Raw genomic sequence first — 27,224 nt, forward strand, 5'->3', positions numbered from 1 at the left:
TTTGCAGAATTCCTACTAGCCTCATACAAATCTAAGGCAAATGATTACTTACATACCTGTAATTAATATAATTTTTATTTTACTATAAACGTTTTTATGTTTTTTTTTTAATTAATGCCCATTCATATTATAAACTTCTTTTACTTACGTATTATATATATATATATATATACATATATATATATTTATATATATATATTGTAGTATATCTAATTATACATGTCTCTCTCTATGTAAATATTAATTTAAGAAAAAAACAAAATTTATATCAGAGAACGTGTATTTGATCGTCCATCTAAATGGGAAATAACTTTATAGAGCTAAAATGCAGTCGAAATATATATATTTTTTAAACTTTCCTTGGGGAACAGGTGCACGTTAAATACTTAGCCCTAAACAAATCAATGGACCGCCAAACATATGTAAATATTCTTTGAAATAAAAACAAATACTCTTACACACGTAATATAGAGTTCATCGGCATCCCTCTTACAGTACAAAATCACACTGTAATTATATATATTATATATATATATATATATATATATATATATATATATATAACGCGCACACACACACATATATATATACATATATATATATATATATATATATATATATATATATATATATATATATATATATATACAAGAGTGTGTGTTCTTTTCATATGTATTAATCCTATGCTACGATGGAGTCTGCATAGAAATATATATGTAGCTACTGTTTTCTTAAAAAAGGCCAGTTGATACGATTTCATTCGCTCTCAATAGACAGTGTATTAGATCGATTAAATTTCTCCACATATTAATTCCGATATATATATATATATATATATATATATATATATGTATATGTGTGTGTGTGTGTGTGTGTGTGTGTGTGTGTGTGTATGTTGTTGAACTTCTAGTTTGTTGGTATTCATGGCTCTTGTAAACTGCAATGTTGCTTTGCTGTGGAAATAATCACACACACACACACACACACACACACACACACACACATATATATATATATATATTATATATACACACACCCATATATATATATATATATATATCCACACATATATATATATACACCAATATATATATATATATATATATATATATATATATATATAGGGGTATGTACATATATATATATATATATATATATATATATATATATATATATATATATGCGCGCGTGCGCGCGCGCGTGTGTGTGTGTGTGTGTGACGAATAGAGAAAAGTAGATAGACTAATGCAATCCATTTACAGTAACTCTTATGAATGGTCAAATTTCGTTCGTCATTATTATTAAAGGATTTCTTCAGTTATGAATTATCACAAAATAATTATAATACGTGTTTTTCTTACTGTTTTAGTCGATCCCCTTTTTTCAGTTAGCTCTACATTTTGGATTTCATCAGAATATTTTCTACATGTATTTATTTATTAATCTGTATCCACACACACACACACACACACACACACACACACACACACACACACACACATATATATGTATATGTGTGTATGTGTGTAAATATATACATACATATACAGAAATATATGCATATATATATATATATGTGTGTGTGTGTGTGTGTGTGTTTGTGTGTGTGTGTGTGTGTGTCCGTTTTATTAAAAATGTGTATTCGTGTTTTGCATTCATATAATGTGTATTATCACTGCCAGAAGAGATTTGAAGACTTTTTAGGGAAATCTCCAGTAATAGGAAGCGGATGGAATTATAAGTTTAGTGATCCTATTGTTTTACCGTCCCCTTCATTTTTTCTTTCATTTTTTTTTCCTTTTTCCTTTGCGTTTTTTTCTTTACATTTTTCTGTCGTCTATGTTTGCTTCGTCATTCTTTCTTTCATCTCATTCAGTCTTCTAGCAAATATATAAAGAAAACAATAAATACAAAAAATAGAAAAACAGAAACAATAAAACAGCTAACGATTCAATAAATAAGAATAAATAAAAATGAACAATCGAATTATAAACTCTAACAACCGTATTAAAGTTTCTTTTTTGTTTTTAGTTCCTTGTTCCAAAAATTCTCGTCCGCCATTATGTATATATTTTGGAGAATTTTTGCCGCCGAATAGCCGCTTTCAAACATGGCGTATCCTAACCAATAATACCCATATTTCGTCTGTAGCAAGCATTTTTATGATGACGGCACGTATGTCACGACGACCTAGGTCACCATATACGTGTCGACACTGATTGGGAGGATGGATATAACCATATACCTGTTCATATCCATTCATTCATATATTTATTGTTCATTATAAGGTGGAAGGATATATGACTATGATAATGTTGGTGTAAAGTCATTCGTATTCATGCTTTAAACATACGCGTACGTGTATATCGGTATGTGTTCTGTGAGTGTCCTCACTATTATAAAAATGTGAATGTACTTTCATGAGTCCAAATTGAGACATAAAATAATGGCATAGTCTTGCTGAATTTACTCAGACTTTAACGATGTGTGAAAATTTATATATATATATGTGTGTGTGTGTGTGTATGGGGGTGTCTGTGTGTCTGTGTCTCAGTGTGTGCATATATGGCTATGTAAATGGGTCTAAGTGTGTGTTATGCACGTATATATATAATCAGTTCATTACTATTGTGAAGCCATTAATATATATATATATATATATATATATATATATATATGAGGCAGGCATCAGTGTTTTAATCAATTTTCCGTTCGTTTTACTCTGAGTTTATATATATAAATATATATACGTTTCCATCAATTTACATGTATACATACGTATCTATAAGCATATATGTATGTATTTATGTGCACACAGAACAGTATACATGCACATATGCATACACACACATATACATATCTATATATATATATATATATATACACACATAGGTAAGTTTGTATGTATCAGCAACAAAATGGTTACATAATTGTCATATAATATTTGTCTATACTTTCTTTTGGGTCCGATATCAGGTATGCTTTGTGAGTTCTTGAAGTCTTTTTCCTATTAGCAATGTTAACCGATTGTTTTACAAAACGTTTCCATAACAACTCCTCACCTCGACCCGTACAAACTATTTACTAATATAGACATGAAAAGGCATGCATTTTAGTAAGCACGACACTCGACATACGGTCGTTTTCGTGCATGCACCTACACACGGTGTTGAGGACCTGGGTTGGTTTAAATATGTGCAATATGGCATACGACCGAGTAGCACTTTTTTGCATAGATTCTGGTATGTATATATATATATATATATATATATATATATATATATATATATATATAATTTTTCAATGGGGGAAATTCCTTGACAGTGATCATATTTTTTCTTATACAAAAATTTGTGTCAATAGTTTTTACTTTTTTGAGTCATTCGTTTTTTTTTCTTTTGTTTAGAAACTTTGTCTTTAAGAATTTGTCATGTGTTTGGTTTCTCTTCAACAAGTTTCTTAATTCTCATAATCCGACAACGAGTCTTTTAAATGTTCGTTCATTTAACGTATTAGTGTTGCTTGTATATATATTTTTTTAAATTTATTATTAAACACTTCAATTGCTCTCTAACCACAAAGAGTTATTGTTATACATCTTCGCCCTCTGTGTCGTGTCCATTACTTCGTATTTGTATAGACTTTTTACTCCTGTAAATGTCCCATAGTCCGGACACTATTTCGGCGACGACTATATCACTCGAGTTCTTACCGATTAGGCGAAGAGTAAAGACGCCATCGTGACGTAAATATTCGACTGTGAATCGATTCGCCAACTTCTTGTCCGGCGTTGTCCCTATTCGATCCATTATTTTTAAAAATTTTCGTACGTACTGTATTCGTGTTGTTGGGAAGATCATGTGAACGACCCATGAAGCAAGGCTATAACATGAAAGGATAGACACAAATACTAACCAAAACCAAAGAAATATGTAGATTTTCTCGTTAAAAAGGTTTATTGGAAGTACGCACTGGACCGTGTAGCGGTGCAGATTGGATAACTTTCGAATCTCAAAATCACAAAGGGTCACCCGAGGAAAGCGTCTGGATGCAGTCCAGTCCTTACCCTCAATAAGGTCTTCGAGCACCTGCCAACCATATAAACGATAGCCAGTGCCGAGGAAAGAGTCTAGTAGAAATAGCTGACCGATAACATTTGAGATATAAAGGATTTTGACCAAGAAGTAGACAGCAACTAGGTAGTTGCCGTAACGCCGACCGCATAGCAAGTTCAAATTGGCGGACAGGATGTGGCGAAGGCGGACGCAGAACGAATGCCGTGTCTCTCGCTGGTTATCAAGACAGCGATCCATGTGTCTGACCACATACTTTATATTCCGTGTCCGGTTCTCTGGGCTTTCATACTGGGCATCACTGGCCACGCTGACAATTCGATCCACGTTGATACCGGACTGTCCGTTGAGCAATCGCCAGATGATACATGGTAGATAGAAGAGAAGCGCCTGCAATAGAAGTACCACTGGAACCCACTGGTAATAGCTGAGCTCTTTTTCTTTGCGCTTGTTATGGGCCACGGGTATTTGGTCCTGCATATCAACATAATATGTGTTTGAAATCCAGCACACGTTATTCGTGTAGTCGACGTGCGCGCCTGTGAATTCACCGGGGCACCAACATCGAATGGGGTCGCCGACGTATTGGCGCGCGCTGACCACCACCGTGAAGATGATGAGGATGCCCGTCGTGTATAAATGATTCATTCGATCGATAAGGTCATCGTCATTGCGGACTTTAACTTTGCCTAACCGACCAACCGATCCAATAATACTGTCCATCCTGAAAAGAGACAAAAAGAGAAAAAATACAGTCAACAAGAGGATACAAAACATCTTTCACAAATAAGAAAAAAATAATTTTGCATGGGTTACTCCTTAAGATTTTATTGACTATAAATAATGCACTCTGTCAGCTTACCGAACAGAGTGTTTCACTGTGAATTACGTGGATCTTTCCGACAAACGATTGGTCGTTTTAAGCTAACAGACAAACAATGTAGTACAAAAATAGTTTATGCATACATAAGTTGGATAGTAAAAGTCAGTGATAAACAGGATAACGATTATTAAAAAAAAACTGAGTATAGCGATTTGGTGTCAAGATAATTTAAATAGTCAAATGTCTGAATTACATATATTCTACTTACCTGTGTATTCTTTCAAAGTAGACCTTTTTTGGAGACAACAAAACACCCTGTAAAAGTTAGGCAATGTCGGTATGGAGAATTCTTCTTGCTATTTTAGGACCCAAATTACTTAGAAATTAATTAGAACCCAAATTACTAACGAACTATGCAATATCAGCCATTCTGCTTTGTAGCATCACGTATGCGTTTTGTGTCTCTCATTTAAAGCCAATTACTGAGACGATAAAAAACGTCTAGAAAAGTATGTTAACGTTTAATTAGTTTTGTACGTTTATTTATATGTTTCACTTGGTGCTAGTTAAATGTTCACTACTCAGATCTGTCATGATGCTTATATATATATATATATATATATATATATATATATATATATATATATATATATGAATATATTAGTTCGAGCGATGTTGTTATAGTACCTGGGTTAATTTCCATTTCATCTAGCCTCCACTACTTACTAAAGTAGTGGGAGAGCAGATGCTTTTATACAGGAAAAAGTCATCACTTGTAGGATTGTTACAAATATGAAAAATAATTCGCATTGAACTAATGTTGAATACTTTTTATGGCTAGATTTATATATATATACTAGCAGTTCAACCCGGTTTGGATCGGGGCCTATGTACTGTTCATTACTTTATATTCATATATATTAAAACGTTTGACTCATGTCCAGGTAACTTCCATCTACAATTTCATGTGTTTATACTCAAAATTGGCGGAAGTGTTTGGTAGAGTTTTCAAAGGTCAAATCTTTGAACTTTGACCTCTTGACAGCCAAATTTCTGGCCGAAAACCGATTAAAAAGATTTTTCCAAATCTGAATATCCCTTATGTCAAATATCGAGCCTGTAGATTGAAAATTGACAGAGTAGTTTGGTAGGGAAATGTACACACACAGATACAATTTCACTTTTATAGATGTACGAGCATGGGTACCCGGCGTTGCCCGGGTGTTTGGAGGTGTATGTTGAGCAAAAAAAAGTGGTAGTAGGAAGGCAAGCTCGAACCCGTACAGAGAAGGAGGAAAAGAACGGGAAAACGTGACGTCTTTGCTTTTACGACCACCGCCAAACCGGAAGGACGTAGGTTTTAATTAAGGCTAGACAATCGAATAGAGGGGATGACTTTCGAAAATATCAGTGAAAACAGCAACCCTTCCCTGTTGAAAAGTGCCTAGTTAAGGGTGAAGAAATTTAGTTTTTAGTCAATTTTTCGGTATTTGGCGTCTGAAGGGTCACGCTTCAAAACGATACTGATCTTGTGAAAATCCGTCGCCCCCATCGAAAGTTTTAGGCAGACATGCAAACATACATACATACATTTATATATTGGTAGCTCATATTTTCGACCCAAACCTATAAAAAAAGCTTGCCCTATCTCTGAATACCCTTTATGTAAAATTTCAAATGTTTAGACTAGAAATTTTCTGAGTAATTTGGTAGAGACCGCAGAGGTCATTTTTTAAAAACTTTAACGCCTATTAAGACCCCTTAACCTTTATTGTTTTGGGCTCAAATCCAGTTATTAAGTTAGGTCCATCCCCAAGGAACCGATATCTAAAATTTCAAGTGTTTAGACTAAAAATTGGCGGAAGAAATGGTAGAGTTCTCAAACGTCAAAACGTTGAACTTTGACCCCTTAACAGCCAAATTTCTGGACGAAAATGGATTACAAAGATTTTCTCCAATCTCAGTACCCTGTATATCAAATTTCGAGTTTGTAGACTGAACATTGACAGAGTTATTGCGTAGGGAAATGTACACAGACAGACCGACAGACAGACACTTTCATTTTTATAGATATATAGATAGATAAGAATGGCCATTTAATTTTAATATTTCTGTAATTTTGTTTGTATTATCTTTTTATATTTGTTTTACTGGGTTATAGAACACACATCCAGTTATAAATATATTTACATTTACGTAAAACTTGAACTTGGGTTAGACATATGTAAAATCTTAAGTCAAACAGCAAACAGCCTTATTAATGTTTACTCCACCTATTCATTGTCTGTCTACCATTCACACGTTTCTATTGTCATACGAGCAAAGAAACTTCAAAAACACATTACAAACTAAGATTATTTAACTCTTTTCCATCTGATTTAATACTAAAGAATATTAGAGGTTGATATTGCATGAAATTTCCGATGATGTTAATCCTATAACAAAAATGTTCACAGTGTTTGTCACTAATTAAATGCTCATTAACAAGCGAGAAGTTAATTGTAATCTTGTCTTCAGAACAAATACGACAGCTCGTGATACCGGATTGTATATTGGAAGTAAATAAAATTAAATCGATAAGTAATATGGAATAAAGGCCTGATGGGAACAAAAAAATGAAGTAAACGATCAGCACTGTAATTAAATCAAGAGAAAATTGGATAAAAAGAAGAAAATGTTTTCTTTTGCGGGGAAGAAGGGCTTGTCTTCGTTTCCTTCGTTTTTCTTCTCAACTATTCTATTTTATTGCTGCTTTTTTGTCTTCTTAAGAATATGGCGGATGTGGTGAAAAGACAATTACGGAAGTGACACAAAGCTGAATTAAAGTGAAAGTCTAACACAAGTGAAAATGTACACAGGCGGATACCCCTCCAACTAATGTTGATCAATAGACTAGAGGAGGATAGATTAACATACGATTGAGTGTGACCGGATATTCAGCCAACATCCACGTTATATGCATAAGAAAAAAAAAACACTGGATAAAGTTCTATAAAACTGGCGTAAGATCACGAACGTATATATATATATATTATCTCACCAGCAGATCTTATAGCAAAATGATGCTATTCGAAAAGAAAGATAAAACCGCAATTCATTGCAACGTAAGGAAAACTATATAATCTTTATCGGTACATTTTTATCAGAATGATACAATAGTTTCGTGAGTGAATATGAATTGGTGAAGTAACTTCTTGCAAAATAATTTTGAAAAATACGTGTTGTACTTTTAATGTTGAAATATGATTCTTGCTAGTTTTACATTATTATATTTATTTTATCATGTTAGAATTATAGAAATAAAAAGGAAAACATACAGACACACAAATGCACACATGTATATGTATGTGTGCACAAATGTATATGTATGTGTGCATTTGTGTGTCTGCATGTATGTGTATATATATGTATATATATGTATATATATGTATGTGTGTGTATATGTGTATATATAGGTTTAAAAATATTTTTAACTTACCATTCTTGGATTTTTACCCTTCACCAGACTATCCATTCACGTGAAATCTTTTTATCATTTTTTCTTTTACCTCCTATTCCCCTTACCTCATCCTTTTTTTTAACCAAGTAAGATCTGTGACTTACTTGTGGGTTCATTAAATACTTTTACATGCAAAATCCGATCCCGCATTTTGCTAATTCCTGCCCTCTGATGAGAAGGAGAGTATTTCTTCGAAACTCCGCGGATTAAGGACGATCCATGTTTTTTAACATGTTTTATTAATCATTTGTTCATATATATATATATATATATATATATATATATATATATATATATATATATATATATATATATATAATGACATGTATGTATGTAACGGTTTTCATGCTCCATATATAATTTAAGTAAGATTTTCTTCTTGCAAATATATTTGACATTGTATTGAGAATAAACAAGCTGACTCGAAATAAAAAAACGTTACCACATTATGATAGGATTTGATACATACGATAATATGCTATAGCGATTGTCACATTCAAGTTAGTGTTACATGTGTGGATGTTGTTTGCTATTTAAGGTTTATGAACATAATTATAATTGATTATCATGTGTGATAATTAAGGCGAGAGTCAACATAGTTCGAGTATTGTGTATTTTAATCAATATTTATTGATGAAAACAGTTATTATCCATATAAGTCTGTTTCCAACGATTTATACCAGTCTATTGTCTACTATTTGAACGCGTCAACATCTACTCGTTTATCCGTCTTAATGTTGAGCAATCTAAGAGACTGACATCATTATTTCGCGCTTTCTCTCTCTTATCAGTGATTTAAACAACATATGAAGGATAACTGTGCACATAAGATGATGTCATAAATATATGAAATTTTTAACAAGAGAATAGAAGATTATATTTAAATTTGATGTGGTGTACACAGTAATTATAGTGTTATAGACAAAGTTAATAAGAGCAAGGAGTATTGCAGTAATGAAAAGCTCAATAGGTGTCGTACACACACATACACACACATACATGCATATATATATATATATGTATGCATGTATGTGTGTGTATGTGTGTGTACATACATATATATATGTGTATATATACATATGTACATAATAATTAACACATATGTATTATAAAATAGTTATTTATTGCCCCCTTTCAAGTGGGTCCTTTTTAACAAATATAATAAACTGTCTCAGCAAAATAATTAAATCCAATTATGCGAGTCTGTCAATGTGATTTGTTGAATATGGTAAGACGGATGTTCAGATTTGAATTACATGGGACTCGTGCTTGAGGTTCCAATCATGCGATCGGCTAAAAGCTGGCAATTATTTAATATATTATTACTCATGTATCATAATATGTATCATAACCTGTTATTACTTTTATCTATATATTAGGCATTGATTAGCTATATCAGAGGGTAGTTTCAAAAGTAAGATCTCCCACTTTTTAATTTAAAAATTTAAAGACTACGACAATGGGGATGAAACCATAAAACAAGGGACATTTTGTGCTCCAGAATTTATTTTACGACATAGCCACCAATATTCTTGCCAAGAATTCAATGACGCATCTCTGTTTTTTACGCAGGATTTGCTTATTTAGAAAATCATGCCATCAATATCTGCAACAGAGAGATGAAATTTCGAGGCTATAATTGCATAAGTTCAGTCATCATGAAAATGCAATTGCAATCCCCTTTGATCAATTTAGGCCAAATAAAAATAGAAGGCATTACTTTAAGAATGTCTCTTATAGATTGCTTGGAACGTTTTTCATGGATTGAGTGATGGGTGTATATGTTTTTATCTGTTAGCTTATATTTTATGCATTGGTTGTTTGCCTACACATATACATTAATATACGTTGCCTATCATTCAGCTATTTAAGTTCAATATGCAACCCAAACCTTGACCTTTTAAAATCTTTAGTGATATTTGTGTTTTATTTACACATCGGATGAAGTACTCTGTTGCATCCTTTTAAAACATGATTGAATTTTTTTACTATAATTCATTTCTTTATCTATCTCTTCACAATATACTATTTGTAATATTCTTTTTCTTTGTCTTCATTATTATTATTACATTTAATGTATGACCAGTGTACTTATTGTTCTTATTAGTTTTTATTCTTTTTATTTTACTTTCTCTTCCCTGGTCCGATAAAGTGTTGTCCCTGAATTGGGACTCCACTGAAACATGTATGCACATGTGTAACCAAAAATGATTGTATAATAAACAGACTATATATATATATATATATATATATATATATATATATATATATATATATATATATATAAATGCAGAATATACTTTGAGCGGTAGTATAAAGTATTAACTATTTTACAATGTAGATACAATTTTTTTTTAATTTAAAAAACGTCTTAATGTTTTTTCTTTATTTTTTGTATCCAAGATTCTGAGATTTTTATCGATATTTTTCACTATCCTACTTGTTCTTATTCATCCACTTGTTCCATTTTTACTTGCGCTCTTTTTACCTAGCCATTTTTTTGTTGTGCCATTTTTACCTGTGCTATTTTTACTTAACAATTTCTTTCTTGTTGTCATTTTAGCTAAATCCATTATTATGATCTGTAAAATTAAGGTTTAGTAGTAATATTATCAGTAGTACTAGCAATAGGCAATGAAATGTAAAAAAATTAAAAGAATCGTTTATGGAATCGGCAGTTATGCATATTTTAAAAATTCCGATGCCCATTCTGATACCTCAAATTATTCTGATGTTTTTGATACATGATTCGGATGAATCGTCCAAGCACTAACACTCGTAATCATCTATAAGATTCAACTATTATGTTGATTTTTGGATGGAGTGGCGCTTCGGTCACCATTATATTAATTGCATTTTTGCGCTTAGAACTCTTACAGTAATTAATTACTCTCAGGCACGTTTTTGTATCGGCGTATGTCACTCCTTCTCTCAATTGATATATATATATATATATATATATATATATATATATATATATATATATATATATATAATGTATATATATGTGTGTATGTGTGTGTGCGTAGATATAATATGTACACGTATATATATATATATGTAGATATACTTGTTATATCTGTATACATTTACATATATCATATATCATATTCACACATACGCATGTTGTCAAACTCTAATCTAAATCTATAGACCTATTGTTTGTTTGTCCATATCGAATCAAGCCGATAGCCAACAAAAGAGCAGACCTCGGGCGATTGAATCCAGGGAAACCTCACACCTTGCGTGAGAAGAGACTTTCATTCCAGCTCGGATCAATCGCACTAATATCGATTACTTCCCATTACAGGTGTGGTAGCAGGTGTTAAGCGACGCATGGCTACACACGAAACGACATCCACGAATTGGAAAACAGCCGAACTTTCTCTTCAACAGGTTCTTTTATTTTTTATCACTTTTGTTCGATATTTATTATGCAGAAGTTGGTCACACAATGTCCGGTGAAACAATCGAGACAAAAATCAATAAAAAATGATTTGAAAATTGTGTAGTATGCTCGTGCGCACGCACACACATACACAGACACACACAAATACACACAGACACAGCCAGACACATACATGCATAAACACATACATACACACTCATGTGCGTATTTGGAAACCAATAATATAATTTGGGGATTATGTTCCATATGTATAAATACTGAAAAATTCCCATAAACACAGGTTCAGAATCATAAATTTTTTTGTCATAAAATAAATACCGATTAACGTTATGATTCCTTCACAGCTAGCGTATATGGAAGGCGTAGACCTGTAGTTTCTACTGATTAGCATCTGATAATCTTATTTTCTTGTTTTATTTTTAAGATTGCACAGTTCAAACGGACTGCAGAAAGTGACATGTGCACACATACAAATAGAACAGGTATTAATTTCGTTTACCGTTGTGGCAATATAAAGTTGCAGAATTTCATCCTTTGTGTTAGAAAGGTTTCCATCTTTCAAGATGAATGATAGAACAATATTTGAGACCCTTCATAGCCGGATTAATTAATAACCTTCAAACTTTCTAGTAGCAATAGAGGAAAACTAAGTTAAGCAACGTCCGAAAAAGAGAAATAATATTTGAGCGTTTAGAATATACCTTTTTAAATCATTACACGACAGGTGATAAGACAAGTAGCCATTCCTCATTTTATAATCCCGAAAGGGTCACAGAAAAATAGGCTTTAAGCTTCTCACTTACAACGTATACAGATATTAGTCTGCATGGAATAGTCATTACGAGCAGTGCTGAGATCATCCTGACCTTTTTAGGTGCATTTTCTTCACTGATGCATTACTGGTGAGTGCAATACAGAATGATAAGCTTCAACACCAACACCTATGTGTAGATGCTAATTCATAGGCAGTGGTTATATCACGAAGTTCTAGCTCAACATTTCAACATATTCTTAGAGATACATTACAGGGACATACTTACTTCTAAAAAGACTAACACTGGTTCCTGAGATCATTTTGCACTTATCAGCGATTGCATTGCATTCATCATGATACTTTCCCATTTCAGTAGCATAAACTCTCCTACTTCGTTGATAGGAACGGATAAATCATATACATGGCCTCAATATGAATATGTATAATATTGTATACCTTCCTCTCTATATAAAATTTTTAGGAGTGATGTTTATTTAGTAATTGTGGCCGGGTAGACCAACACAAATCTTCCTTAAAAAAAACATATTATTTCTAGGTTTCGGTAGTGCTGAAAACCAATATCGCATTTAAATGTTCCGCAAATACGTATTTTTCCGGGTATTAACCAATGTAATTCATTATGTTATACGTGGTGGCTATTATTGTACGCTTAATACACGAAAAAATACTTTGCAGAAAGTTTAAATGCAACATTCGCTTTCAGAACACTTGAAAAACTATAGAAAACAAGGTTTTTAAGATAGGTTTTGTGTTGGTATACCACGTCACATTGAATATCACCCCTAAAAAATAGCAAATCCCTCCCAAAATGTTGCTCATTTTACGTAAAACAATTTTTAAACAATAGTTTCTTCATATTTTGGAAATTACTCGTTCCCTGGAATTTTAAACGTTATTTTCGCTTTCAGCACTTTCGAAAACTAATAATATTTTTAAGGATGTTTTGAGAGTGAAAAGATACTGCACCTTACCGAAAACATTTTATGGCTGTAAACAGGTGCCAAACATAGGCTCTGGATGATGATGGATGATACCCTTAATGTGCGACCTTAAGTGCAAATATCACACAATGTCATACTACACAATTCAGGTCATTACCTTTCCAACGAGCTTGCGTTTGATAAATTTTGATCAATAGTCGCTGAAATTTGGAACTTATAAAATTGCCATATATATATATATATATATATATATATATATACATATATATATATATATATACTAGCATTTCAGCCCGGCGTTGCCCGGGTGTTTGGAGGTGTATGCTGAGCAAAAAAAAAAAAAGAGTAAATTTTTTTTTAATTTGACCTCTATTATGACCCCTTAAAATTTATAGTTTCGGGCTCAAATCACTTTATTAAATTAGATCCAGGTTCAAGGAACCTATATCTAAAATTTCAAGTGTCTAGACCCAAAATTGTCGGAGGAGTTTGGTAGAGTTCTTAAAGGTCAAATCGTTGAAATTTGATCCCTTAACAGCCAAATTTCTGGCTGACACCCGTCACATCGATTTTCCCAAATCTCAGTGCCCGGTATTTCAAATTTCGAGTCTATAGACTAAAAATTGACAGAGTTATTGCGTAGGGAAATGTACACAGACAGACAGACAGACACGTTCACTTTTATAGATATATAGATAGATAGACAGATAGATGAAACAAAAATATATACGTATACATAAATATATATGGAAACGATTTTGTGTTCATTGTAAGCTTTTTACGCAAATATTTCGCAAGTATAAATCATGTAGAATATCTGCATGAATATAATTACACGTAATAGTTAACTAAAGGTGATCACCCTATAAGAAAACTGAAAAAACTAATAGGGAATTAATTAAAAATGAATGTTTAAAAGAATATGCAAATTAGTTAGATCTTTTGCTAATGAATGCAATTCGATAACTCATATATAAGAAAATTGTATTTTCTTTTTAAATAAATAGAAAAATAGGGTTTTTAATATGAATATCACTACACACCAAAGGAATACGGAATTATAGGTATATAGATAGATATGGCTATACTGGTAGCCAAATTGATTATTGAAATGCCCATATATTTAGTTCTATGGGATAGAACTACATGACAATTTGCAGCATTTTTGAAGATTATAATACTATTCTATAGTTAAAATTGTATGATAATTGGTAAAAAAACTAACCCTATATTTTCAACCCAATAAAATATGCCCAAATTTGCCTACATTTGTATATATAGTGTTCTGGCAGGCTAACTTCAGTTCTGCTGCTTTGGTATGAATTTTGCCTAGTTTTTTTTTTTTTTGCTTGGTTTTCTTCCACTATGGCCTTGTCAGGCCACCAATATATATATATATATATATATATATATATATATATATATATATGTGTGTGTGTGTGTGTGTGTGTGCGTGCGTTTTTCTGTGGGTGTGCGTGAGTGTATTAGAGAGAGAGAGAGAGAGAGAGAGAGAGAGAGAGAGAGAGAGAGAGAGAGACCGAAATTGTACATTTATTTTTAAATTGCATTATATATATATTAATTGAATAATATATTATTCAACGCTTTGTCTATATTTCAAGACTTTCTAAAGATAACAAAACTTATAAACTTAGACGACCCATGGCCATTCGGTCATTTGGAATTAGTCGATTTCATTCCATTATCGCAGTGATTTTATTTTGTTTGTTACCCTATATGAGATAGATGATGCATTACCTTCCATGTGAAGTGCATATAATAGATATTTTATTCTTACTTTACTGGACCCACCCAAACTAGAACTTATAAGTGTTCGTATTATTTACTGTAGGACGTCACCGAACTCATGAAACACACAACCTTGTGCTGAATTGGCACACTTCCAAAATCTCTTCTTTCAACCCAACACACGACACAATATTATCAGTAATGAATTTGCATTACACTCGTACAGACACGAAGATGCGACCAGCTAGTTATTAAATATGGGTTACACCTACTTTACACTATTACTATTAGGAGTCTCCACGAATCTCTAAAAAATATATCACACTCCTTGTTTGTCAACGCTTTAATTTTAGACCACTGTTTCATCATTAAAAATGAAATAAATTATCGACCTGGAATCCAGCAAAAGCAAGCAATAATTAGAATAAAAATAAACTGTGGCAGTGTTAATTGATCCACTGGAAAGAGGGAAAGCTTCTCCTCACTTCGTTTCTTGCTCACACTTGTTATTTTATTTTGTTATTACTTGGTGCATTCCAGCCTCATGTTATATATTCCTTTTGCTTCCCTGGCAATTTTTACATTTCTTTTGTGTGTTTATGTCTATTTAAAAAGGATGCAGTTAAACGTATGCATGTACATTTGCGCAAGCGTAGAATATACACATTTATGCTGTTTAGTCGACTTATGCCTGCAAATTTCCAATATTTAAATTTCGACACATTAGCAGATATTTTTACCGGCTAAAACTACATAGAATTTTGGTCTACAGGCCCAAATCCCCTATATATCAAGTTTGAAGCTCGTAGATCCAAAATTGGCGATAGAGTAGTTTGGTAGAGATTAGAGAAACATTAGTTTAGTAGAGATCGTTTTGTACATAAACAAGCAAGGTCACTTTTATATATATATATATATATATATATATATATATATATATATATATATATATATATATGTATATATAAGGCAATTTGTCTGCGTGTGTGTGTGAGATCGTTCACTATCGACTCCGAAATGATAACGGCTGGGTCGATTTTTATAAAAATTCGCACTAATATACTTTGTGTGTTTGAGAGTGTTCTTAAATAGGTTTTGTATCTGAATGCCTTTCCATCAAAAATCGTTACTCGATAATCGAAAAATTCCAAAAAGAAGGAAAAGTAGATTTTGAACAAAATTAACACCTTATAAACTCTTGCTCCACAAGTACATTCAAGAAACTTTTATGACCACACACGCAGCTGAGATCCGTGAATAAATTAATAGACGTTTTTTGATAAGGCAGGAGACCGTTCGACAAAATTGAATCATGATACGTGGCTTTGAAATTTTAAACAAGCTCTTATATAAAAATAATTTTATAACAATGAATAGGGACTATACAGTGCAATGTAACCTAAAAATATATTAACGACTAAGTCACTACGGAAAGACGTGGAGACTTTTTCCCCGATGCACCACAGTGGGTCCCAAACTAGAGCTGGTAATCGATTTGTTTTTAAAAATGGGTAATTTCACCGATTTCGATGGCAATAAAGATTGAACGTGTGGGACATTCGTCCATCCTCATTCAATTTTGTGGCAACATTTCTCAGCTAATACATACGCGCATATATACGTAGATACATGATGATTGCAACGTCTTGTCAGACGAGTGCCACTCCCCCAGACATTTAAAAATTCATGAGCCCAAATGTCTGAGGGAGTATCTATACAAAGATGATGTTAGAGAGTCTTAGCTTTGTACGACAGCTAAGTCTCTCTCTCGGTTCAAAATGTTGAGATCCAGCAACAAGCAAGAGCAATATAGCCAGCAACAAATTAAACTGCAGACCAGCTTAATGCGGGTACTGATCTTCCGCTTTATGGTTTTTAAATCAGAGATTTGCTTCTCCTAGAGAGGTTGCCTTCACCACGGCTTACTGGAGCCCTCTCCACCCCAATACACATATACACACACACACAAATATACACGGTGCTAGTTGGCCGTTGACACAGAAAAAGAGTTCATTCGCCCTTAGATACATACATATGTGCGTACATACATACATACATACATACATAGTGCATACATACATACGTACATACATACTTACGTGCATACATACATACATACATACATACATACATACATACATACACACATATATACATACATACATATCGTGCGTCATGTTTACGTAATCATTAAGTAGCAACTGATAATCACTGCCGATCAGTACATTCTGACCCAAGGGATAAGACCTTACCCTCATTTCACCGGCAATTAACCCAAGAATGCGAGGAAAATAATTCCTCATAAATTTCATGTCGATGCCTATACATAGTAAACAATCAGAGAGAGTATTCAACGATTGGAAGTCGAACTGCGTTAAAGTTATAGTATAAGTTAAGAATGTATTTGTAGGAGAAAATCCAGAAAATATCCACTGTGTTTATATAATAGTGCTCAATAAAGAAATAAGGATATTTATATATTAATATTAATTCATACAGACATGTACAGGCTTTGCTATACTTTCATGGTTTTGATCTATAGTTCTTAATAACTACGATCTTATCAGATAAAAGATCTATTACTTCATTTTTCAGATATATTTATATATATATGTATAGTTATATCAAATGGGTTTTAAAATATTGATAGATTATTTATATAGAGATTTATTAAGATATAAGAAGGTAAACATAAAGAGTAGAGTATAATATAAAATGAAATTAAAGATAAATATAGTAGTTCAATATGAAAAAAACATTGATGAGAAGAGCGGTTTCAAACGCTTTTTACACCTAGTTTACATTTAGTTATTTCAAAGCCTTATGCTTCTCATGAGATGAGAACTAGGCTACAGATATAGGGAAATGCGACATTTTGCTTAGGATATATTCGGAATGAAATATGTAATAAACATAAACGTAAACATAGAAAATAGAAATAAAAACGAAACATTTATTTTCATTCATTTTTATGTTTATTGCATTTCCTTTCTATTGTACCCTAAGATATAGATTTTCGTTTTCATCTATAACCTAGTTACCTCTTCCTTTCCGATGGGAAGCATCACGCTTCAAAATACCTAGATATACAAAGCGTTTACTCTTCCCGTTAATGATTTTTCTTTATTGAACTGGCAAATAGATTCATATATATATATATATATATATATATATATATATATATATATATATATATATATATATATATATATATATATATATATATATATATATGCCTATATCTTTCTACAATTTTATTATATAAACTAATATATACCCTGTGTGATTGTTTGCAGAAACCTTGAAATCAAATCAGAGTAGTAATCTACGCTCTAGTAATCACAAGTAACTTAATTTTTTTGTATATACATTTTTATTAAAAAAATCCGATTACGTAAGCAATAAAATGAAACTTCCGTAAATCCATTTAAAGTATCGTGTACATTTAGTTTCCGTAAAAAGTAAAAGAACATTTTTACAAATTATTTATATACAGGGACGATAAGTCAACTAATGAATTATTGTATTTGTGTTCAACAAGTGTTTTGTAATACATATATTTTAGAAAGAAATAAAATGTCTAAAAATGATAATGTAAAGGCTTTAATCAATTATTTAGAAAGAAAAAATTCTTTTACAACAAAATATAAAAAGTAATCAAATAATGTTTTAAGAAAATAAATAAATATCAACTAAAATATACAAATGTTAGTATATCCTACTGCAATGTTAGAAAGAAATACGTTTTAATTTAGTCCCATCTGGTTTTATAAATATATAAGAGAATACGGCATCTTGTTGAAATGAGTCAAGCAAAAATATTGTATGCGTGTACCACCTCTAAGATTTTACCTGAACAACATCGGACCTGTTTAAATTGCTACTATCTCTCATCGAGCGCCGACGGAGTTGCGATGGCGACATCGGTTCTGTTTAACTACTATACTCTCGCTTAGCGATGCGATGGCAATTGTTAGTGAATGTTATGTCGATAGTTTGTTTATTTTTAAAAGAAGGTGAATTTAGTTAAAATGATTAGTATGCACAAAAAAGGTAAAGACAGAAAACGTATTCTTAGAAAAACATTTGAATATTTAAGAACATACCATAATAAGCAATGAAAAGGCCATGAAACAGACTAAATTTTCGCTTATGTAATTGAATATATACTAGCGTATGAGATAATGTATTAAAGGTTATTTTATTGTACCACCTTTTGTGCTATACAAATCGGTTGAAAGCATAAATTGTTTAAAATGTCCGTTTAACAATATGCTATTGCTTATCTTAAAGTTGTTAAAAATAGTGAAATACAGAATGCTTTATTAAAAACATAAGCACCCGAGAATATGAAGGCGATTTGTGTAATGAACACAAACATACTGGTTAAACCACAAATACAATCATACACAATGATGTAAGTCTAATGTGTAAACGCATAAATTTCTCTCTTCCCCTCCCCCTCTCTCTCCCCCTTCTCTCTCTCTCTCTCTCTCTCTCTATATATATATATAAAGAAGTAGCGTTAGTATGTGTGTGTGTGTGTGTGTGTGTGTGTGTGTGTGTGTGTGTGTGTACAACTTTCCTACAGCCAACACCACTGGACCGATCATAACAAAACCTGGCATGATGATGGCCCCAACCTAGGGATGATGTATACCACTGTTCAAGGTTTAGGTAAATGGTCATGGTCATAGCCTGTCTATATATATTCTCCTACAGCCAACACCACTGGACCGATAACGACCAAACCTGCCATGTTCATTGTCTCTGACTTAGGGTTGGTGCACACCATTTTGCAAGGTCAACATCAAAGTTTAAGGTCATAATTGGTGCGCCTTTTCATAAACGTCCTTACCTAGGGATGATGGCGAATCCCAACTAGGTGTGCATCATCCTTATGTGGGTGAGTTTTGAAGAGCTGCACCAAATGTGACCTTAATCTTTAACCTTGACCTTGAACAAATTAACATTACGTTTTATATCCGGCAACGCCCGGTACATCTGGCAGTGTACATATAAACTTGCTTTTGCAAGTTTATATGTATAGAAATTACAGACATAAACACATGCAACCTATAATAAGATAATATAAATATATGGAGGAAATCTATCACACACTCATCAAAACAAACATACTGACTAGAGCACAAACACACACGCACACCATGCAATATACATTTACATGAATACCATTCCGTCATAGTGTATAAACATAGAAGAGAATATATTCCTACTTTCTGATAAAGCAAATGCACAGATACAGACAATGAGAAACACATATTCACAAAAACTATACTCAAATAGATGTACATTTTTTTACATATATAGATATTTCCCCCTCACACACAGCATTAAAAATTCATGAATACCAATATCGAGAAGAACGAGCCAGCACACACAATCTCATAATGTGTAACCATAAACACATAGTGGAAAATCTGTCTTAATATCATTTGGCAAATCGTTCCAACATTATTTTACTCTATTAGTTGATAGATTCCTTTGCGAAACCTTCTATTATTAAAAACAAAACCCATTATATTTTTTAAAAATATCAATTATTATTTTAATCATTGCAAATCTTATGTTTCTCTCGTAAAGTAGCTAATTCTAAATTTTTATAATCTATCCTTCTCATTGTAATCTTTTAGTCTTTATATTTGTTTTGCCTCTCTTTGTAGGCTTTCTAATCTCAATATGACGTAGCAATTTCCATGCAGCAATCAATTTTCACTTTGTTGCTTCGCTTCTTTCATTCTATTTGAATAAGGGTGTCTTGTCGCCATCTTTAATTGTCACCATGTGCTTTCGTCGATCGAGATGTTAACAAAATAAAACAATAAATGACGGTTTCTTCTTTACTAAACTTTGAAAATATTTTCATGAACCGTGGAATCAAACCGCCATTAATATGCATGTAACCTGATGAACTTCTTCGTGATCGCGCAAAGCAAAACGAGTATTTGTAAATCAGTTAAGATCTGGGTGTATGTATGTGTGTGCCACCGTCACTTAGAGTAGAAAAAGAGTAGCACAAATTGATCAGTTATCTGTCACTAGATCGTTTGTGTCGCTTCCCAACGATTTTCTTCTCAGTTCGATCTGAGCCTAATATCTCTCTAGGGGTGGGGGGCTGTCCTCATCTGTTGGGAGACTGTTTCTATCGTAAACTATCTCAAAACTCATCGATACTCTAAATATATTGAGTTCGATTTTGCGATCCTTTGACCCAATTTGACCCACACCTTGATTAACAATCCTATTCAACTTCATATATGCGCCTTAGTGAATGAATCACGTCCTCTTCGTTGTCTTTTTTGACGAAGCTCACTCCATCAAAACTTCTGCTGCTCAACATATTTTTTCTTTTTTGTTATAGCTTTTCTACTTGTTTTCTTCCTAACATTTTTAGAGGGGGTGGGTACGTCGATATTATCACATGTACACAAACTTTCCCCTTCGCAGGTTAGGTTTTGTGACGTCAGGTAAAAGAGGTCTTCCCATCTCTTTGACATCACAGCCTTACAATAATTAATTCTCTTTCCTCAAGATAGATCATTCTTGACGTTGGTGCTCGTCGCACCTGCGATATACTAGGGTAACTTTTGTCTAGTCGTAAAGTTAATTACAGTTAGACTGAATATGCTACAAGCTACCAGCATGAAAGAATATGATTAAATTCACCCCCACACCGTGTAAGAGCGATAACGAAAAAGAAGTCAGCCATATATCCTTTTGGTATTCCCACTTGACACAACTCATGTTAAGTTTGCTTACCTTTCTGCTTACACATTGTTGCTATGTACTATTCGATGATCGATTTTATAAAAGGATTTAATTACTTTTACCGGTTCAGTTTTCTTTTTTAACATCGATTTATGCTAAGTAAGTCATTTATGATTGGCATAATGCTCCATCGTATAAAAGTACTTTATTGTAGAGAAGGGTTGCATGAGAAAGAAACTGGTGTGTCGTCATGCATGAAATATTGGCTTGTTGCCAGAAATTGGATGACACATTTTAGACATGGTCTCTGTAAATAGATAGAAATAATCAGCAAAGGTACTTAAACGAAATAGATCTGGCATGATTTGAACTCGGCTCACCGATTACTATAATCAGCAACACTATCCATAAGGCCAGACACTCGAAGTTTAGTGTAAATAAGTTTATCATTTATCAGAATTAATGTATTTTCCAAGCTAACGGTATTAGAATTATGAGATGTTACATCAGAATAGTTATTTGGATTATTCAAACTACTGTTCTCATATTAAATATTAGACAAGCTTTCTGCTTATATATTCACTTTATTCAGGTGCATTTTGTAAATGTCGAGAACCTTTATATTGAACTTGGCAATCCATACGGAATTCGAGCGAGACTAGACATGACGAATTACTTAAAACGTCTACCCGGTCATAAATGGCGGATTTAGAGCAATCTACTTCAGTAGATAAAATAAAGATTTCCATTGTAAAACCCTTATCCCTGAGTGGCTTCCGGGCCTTGATAAGTGGTGATCACTGTGTAAAAAAAAAAAAAAAAAAAAAATTCTCACAACACACATTAAGAAAGTCGACGATTACATCGGCCGAAATTATGCAAATAATACAGTTTATCACTCCACTATTTGAAAAATTCTGAAACATGAAAGTATTCTCATTGTAAAGTATTGCTATATGTCCCGCAGTAGATTGTATAATACCTCAATATATTTTTTTTTTACAAAGGCATCATCACATTATCAAGGCCCAGAGGCCACTCAAGGATAAGGGTTAAAGAGTGTACAGTAGAAATTGGTCAATATAGTAATCATTAGTAATGAAAATTTGGTAAATTTGATAACTTATATGGAACGGCTCATCAAGAACTTATTTACTTTAGACTTGAACACAACCATATTGTAGTCAGCCGGAAAGCAGGAAAACGGAAGACAATTCCACAGGCGTGCAGTTCTAAGAAAGAAGCTTTGTTCATGGAATCTACGTTTAGGTTTAGGCACAGATAAAGAGAGGGGGAAATTATTGATAGTGTTTACAGCTAGACGAGTGTTTCTTGTGAAAGTTTGGCGAGGGGGGACCATAGATTGAAGCTCAGTTGAACACTTTCCATGAAAATAACGATACATCAGAGACAAACTCGCAACATCTCTTCTGTGAGATAGAGGTTGCAAGGAGGAGAAAAGGACATCTACGAGGCTACGAAGTCTATTTTGAACTCTATCAAGGCAGGCAAAGTCCTTTCTAGCAGCTCCTGCCCAGATGTGGCAACAGTATTCCATCCTTGGACGTATCTGGCTCTTATATAGATAGAGAATAGCATCAGCAGTGAGATATCTACTGGATCGATAGAAAGATCCCACCATTTTTCCAGCGGCTTTGGCAACAGATTTGATATACGTGTTCCATTTAAGATCAGGAGTAATGGTCAAGCCCAGAAGCTTGTCAAAACTAGAGGCCTCCTGAAGACGAGAGCCATTCATTTCAATTGATGACAAATGTGGATTAGAATGTTGATGATGTAAAGAGAGAAGCTTGGTTTTAGATGCATTAAAAGTAACCAACCACTCCTTTCACAATTGTACTACGTGCTCAAGATCAGAGGGGAGAGAATTGGAGAGAACTTGGTCGTTTACTGTCATAGATATTGACCTAAGGGTCACTTTCGAACACACATATTAGCTTAATCATATAACATAGAATATGTTTTTATTTTTTAAATGTATTACTGTTATTTTATAAATCCTTTAGAAGTTATGATATAAGAGGGGTATAAATTAGGACACTTAAACCAGTAATGAACTCCAGTAAAGATAAAGGCGATCCCGTTTGTTAAAATTCATATATACTCAACATAAAATGTTGCTGTCTCCTTCCTCATGAAAATATGATTATACTGCAAAACGTACCAAGAAAGCATGTTTAATTCTAGCTTGTAAACGATGGACAAAAATATATGATATTTTTTACGATATATCTAATAATATTAATCCAATATCTAATATTTCTTTACATTTTGCACATTCAAGTGTACAATGATTACCAGGTATCCATGTTTCGTCAAGTTCGGTAAGTGTTCCGTCCTAAAACGCTTATTTGGGATATTGTTTCAACGTCGATTTCGGGGAGTTTTAAAGCAACACGAACTGTTAGCTTTTAATTTATGACAAGTTCAAATCCTTTACTGCGGGTTATTTATTTATTGAAAACACAGTTTTAAAGATTTAATAAAATTTAACAAAATGTCTAAACTTTATAATTATTATTGATTGCCCTTTTTTATGTGAAATATTTTCCCAAGTTGTATTATTTTTTTTATAGGGTTTCAGTGGTCGTATCCCCAATGTCTTCTTCAGTTGTCTTCACACATGTTATGTTTTCCCCATGTACACAAACTAGCATGACTATCCAGCGTTGCCCGAGGTAGTAGACAACAAAATAGAAGCGTTAAAAAGAAAATATGCAATGCCTTCTTTTTAGAATATCTCTCTACTTTTTCTCCGACCGAACTCTGCCTTTGTACCCTCTCTGCTAATTGATTCAATATAGTAGAAGTAACCAAAAATAGAGATCGAGTTAAGCTTCATTTGACCTTATATCTACGTTTTTTAATCAGCTGCTAATAAGAATGAAATAAGTGCACCCTTGCACTGATTTGACTCTAACCATTGCTTCCTTTCAGGATCGACAAAAAACCTCCTGTAACGGTGGCTATGCATATAATTGAGAAACTATAGTTGGGTAATCCTTGACACCACTTCTGAGTCAACACTGCTTGATTCCAGCGGCAAGGTGAAGTCCAGCACGCCTGAAAACATGACGAAATAAGCGGAGAACACATTTGCAAATGCTTACTCATTTAGTAATGGCCAGGTAGAACGCCGCTTAACTTCAGTAATCTAACAGAAACCGATATATTAACGGGATAAGGCTGTACTGACGACCATAACAACATAAATATTGCAGTATTACTTTTGACATACCCAGATTGGGATCACAACGAATTCAATTAGGTAAGGATTCTAAGTGCATTTTATGGAATTTACTTTAACTTGACGCAGAGAAAAATTAGGATTTTTATATAATAGATTAAAAAATATATGATACTTCAAATGTCAGAACAAAAAGTACCATCACACACACGCACTCACACTCACTCACATACACACACACACACACACACACACACACACACACACACACACACACACACACACAAAACGGCGGCTTTCAAGTAAGATGCTAATGAACCAAGTCAAGGATGGCTTTGTTACTGGGTTCGAATCTCTGGACCAGCAGTAATTATCACATCCTACACTGATGATTGCGTACATGAGCATGAAACAGTAGCGTCTAGAGGTATCAAAAGAATTCTTAATATGTATTTGATACCGACTGTAAAAGTGCCTGCGCGTTGAATTTTTGTGGCAAAAGTTGCGCAATCTTCAACTAAACCTCCCCTGAGTCGACGTTGTAAAATACTAGTAGCAAGTGGAGGTTCAGGACGACTAGAAACAATGCCGAGATAAGTGGGGAGCACATACAGTGCCTAGACCCAAATGATCACCCATCTGATACTACCCAGGTTCAATGTTGCTTAACGTCGATGATCTGACGAGAACCGGTGTGTAAACGTGATTATGCCGTATACATATGTATATATAATATATATATATATATATATATATATATATATATATATATATATATATATATATATATATATATATATATATATTATTTTTGCTTCTGGTGGCTCAAAAAGAATATTACAAACATAAAGTGTCCATTTTTTTGCTCGAAGCAGTACTTAAAAAATGGAGAAGCGTTGTGCATGTTTCATGTGTGGTTTCTGACTTTTAGTTACACTGTAAATGGTTTGTACATTGAGTATTTGCGGCTTGTTTCGGCTGATGTGTCCTCCGTACTTCAATCCGATCAAGAGATAAATTTGACGTTCATTTATAAATTCATGAATGCCGACGCGCAACAACTCATAATAAGCAATGCATACCTGATTAATTATTAACCAAAGCAAAATGTGCCAATGCGACTCTTTCGATGTGAATTTGAAGTTGTCTCACCCACAATTGTGCGTACAAATCTTATATTTACTCACCTATTCAGGTGCCCAGGTGTAACACAATTTCAGTTTCAGGTGTGCGCCAAACATCTTGCGAATCGAGAGAACGTATTTATAATTGTTGCGTCTTTTCTCTCTTTATTATTGATTTATATAAAGCAAGGCGCACAATTGGTTCAATGGCGCCAAAACTGCCTGTTAGGGTTTTATTACTGACCAGTGCTCCGCTAAGAAACCGGTCTATCCTCATGCAATTCTGGCTGGTTGCCAGAAAATACGGAAGAAGCCAGTCGATAACCCCTGACAACTTTAGGAGGGGGGTAACTTAAATCAAGGATTAACGTCTCATAGAGCAAATGAACCACCCATTAAGAGAAATATATATATATGGGCCGGGCACCCATTGCTAGTATATCTATAAAAGTGAACGTGTGTGTGTGTGTGTGTGTGTGTGTGTGTACATTTCCCTACGCAATAACTCTCTCAATTTTTAGTCTACAGACTCGAAATTTGATATACAGGGAAAATCGATGTGATCGGTTTTTGGCCAGAAATTTGGCGACTAAGAGTTCAGAATTCAACGATTTGACCTTTGAGAACTCTACCAAACTCCTCCGACAATATTGGGTCTACGCACTTGAAATTTTAGATATAGGTTCCTTAGACTTAATAACTTCATTTGAACCCAAAACAATAAATTTTAAGGGGTCACAATAGGGGTCAAAGCTAAAAAAAATTGACCTCTGCGGTCTCTTCCAAATTACTCAGACAATTTCTGGTCTAAACATTTGAAATTTTACATAAAGGGTATTCAGAGCTTTTATATAGTTCATTCCAATCGCGTTGTTTTGTTTAGATTTCAGCAGG

At 33.2% G+C, this 27,224-nt stretch overlaps 1 protein-coding gene across 8 annotated transcripts in view; it reads right to left on the reverse strand.

The window, feature by feature from the left end:
* Nucleotides 1-1,937: 1,937 nt before the first annotated feature.
* Nucleotides 1,938-27,224, reverse strand: part of LOC145247910 (innexin unc-9-like) — a 457,239-nt gene continuing 431,952 nt past the window's right edge. For all 8 annotated transcript variants that reach the window (XM_080109539.1, XM_080109540.1, XM_080109546.1 and 5 more), the window contains exon 2: nucleotides 1,938-4,797. In XM_080109539.1, the coding sequence (XP_079965665.1) occupies nucleotides 3,591-4,797 (1,207 nt within the window). In that variant the 3' untranslated portion in view covers nucleotides 1,938-3,590. The remainder of the gene's footprint in view (nucleotides 4,798-27,224) is intronic.

This window comes from Euprymna scolopes, chromosome 26 (genome assembly GCF_053919585.1).
Source record: "Euprymna scolopes isolate OS-2025 chromosome 26, ASM5391958v1, whole genome shotgun sequence".
NCBI classification, from domain to species: Eukaryota; Metazoa; Mollusca; class Cephalopoda; order Sepiida; family Sepiolidae; genus Euprymna; species Euprymna scolopes.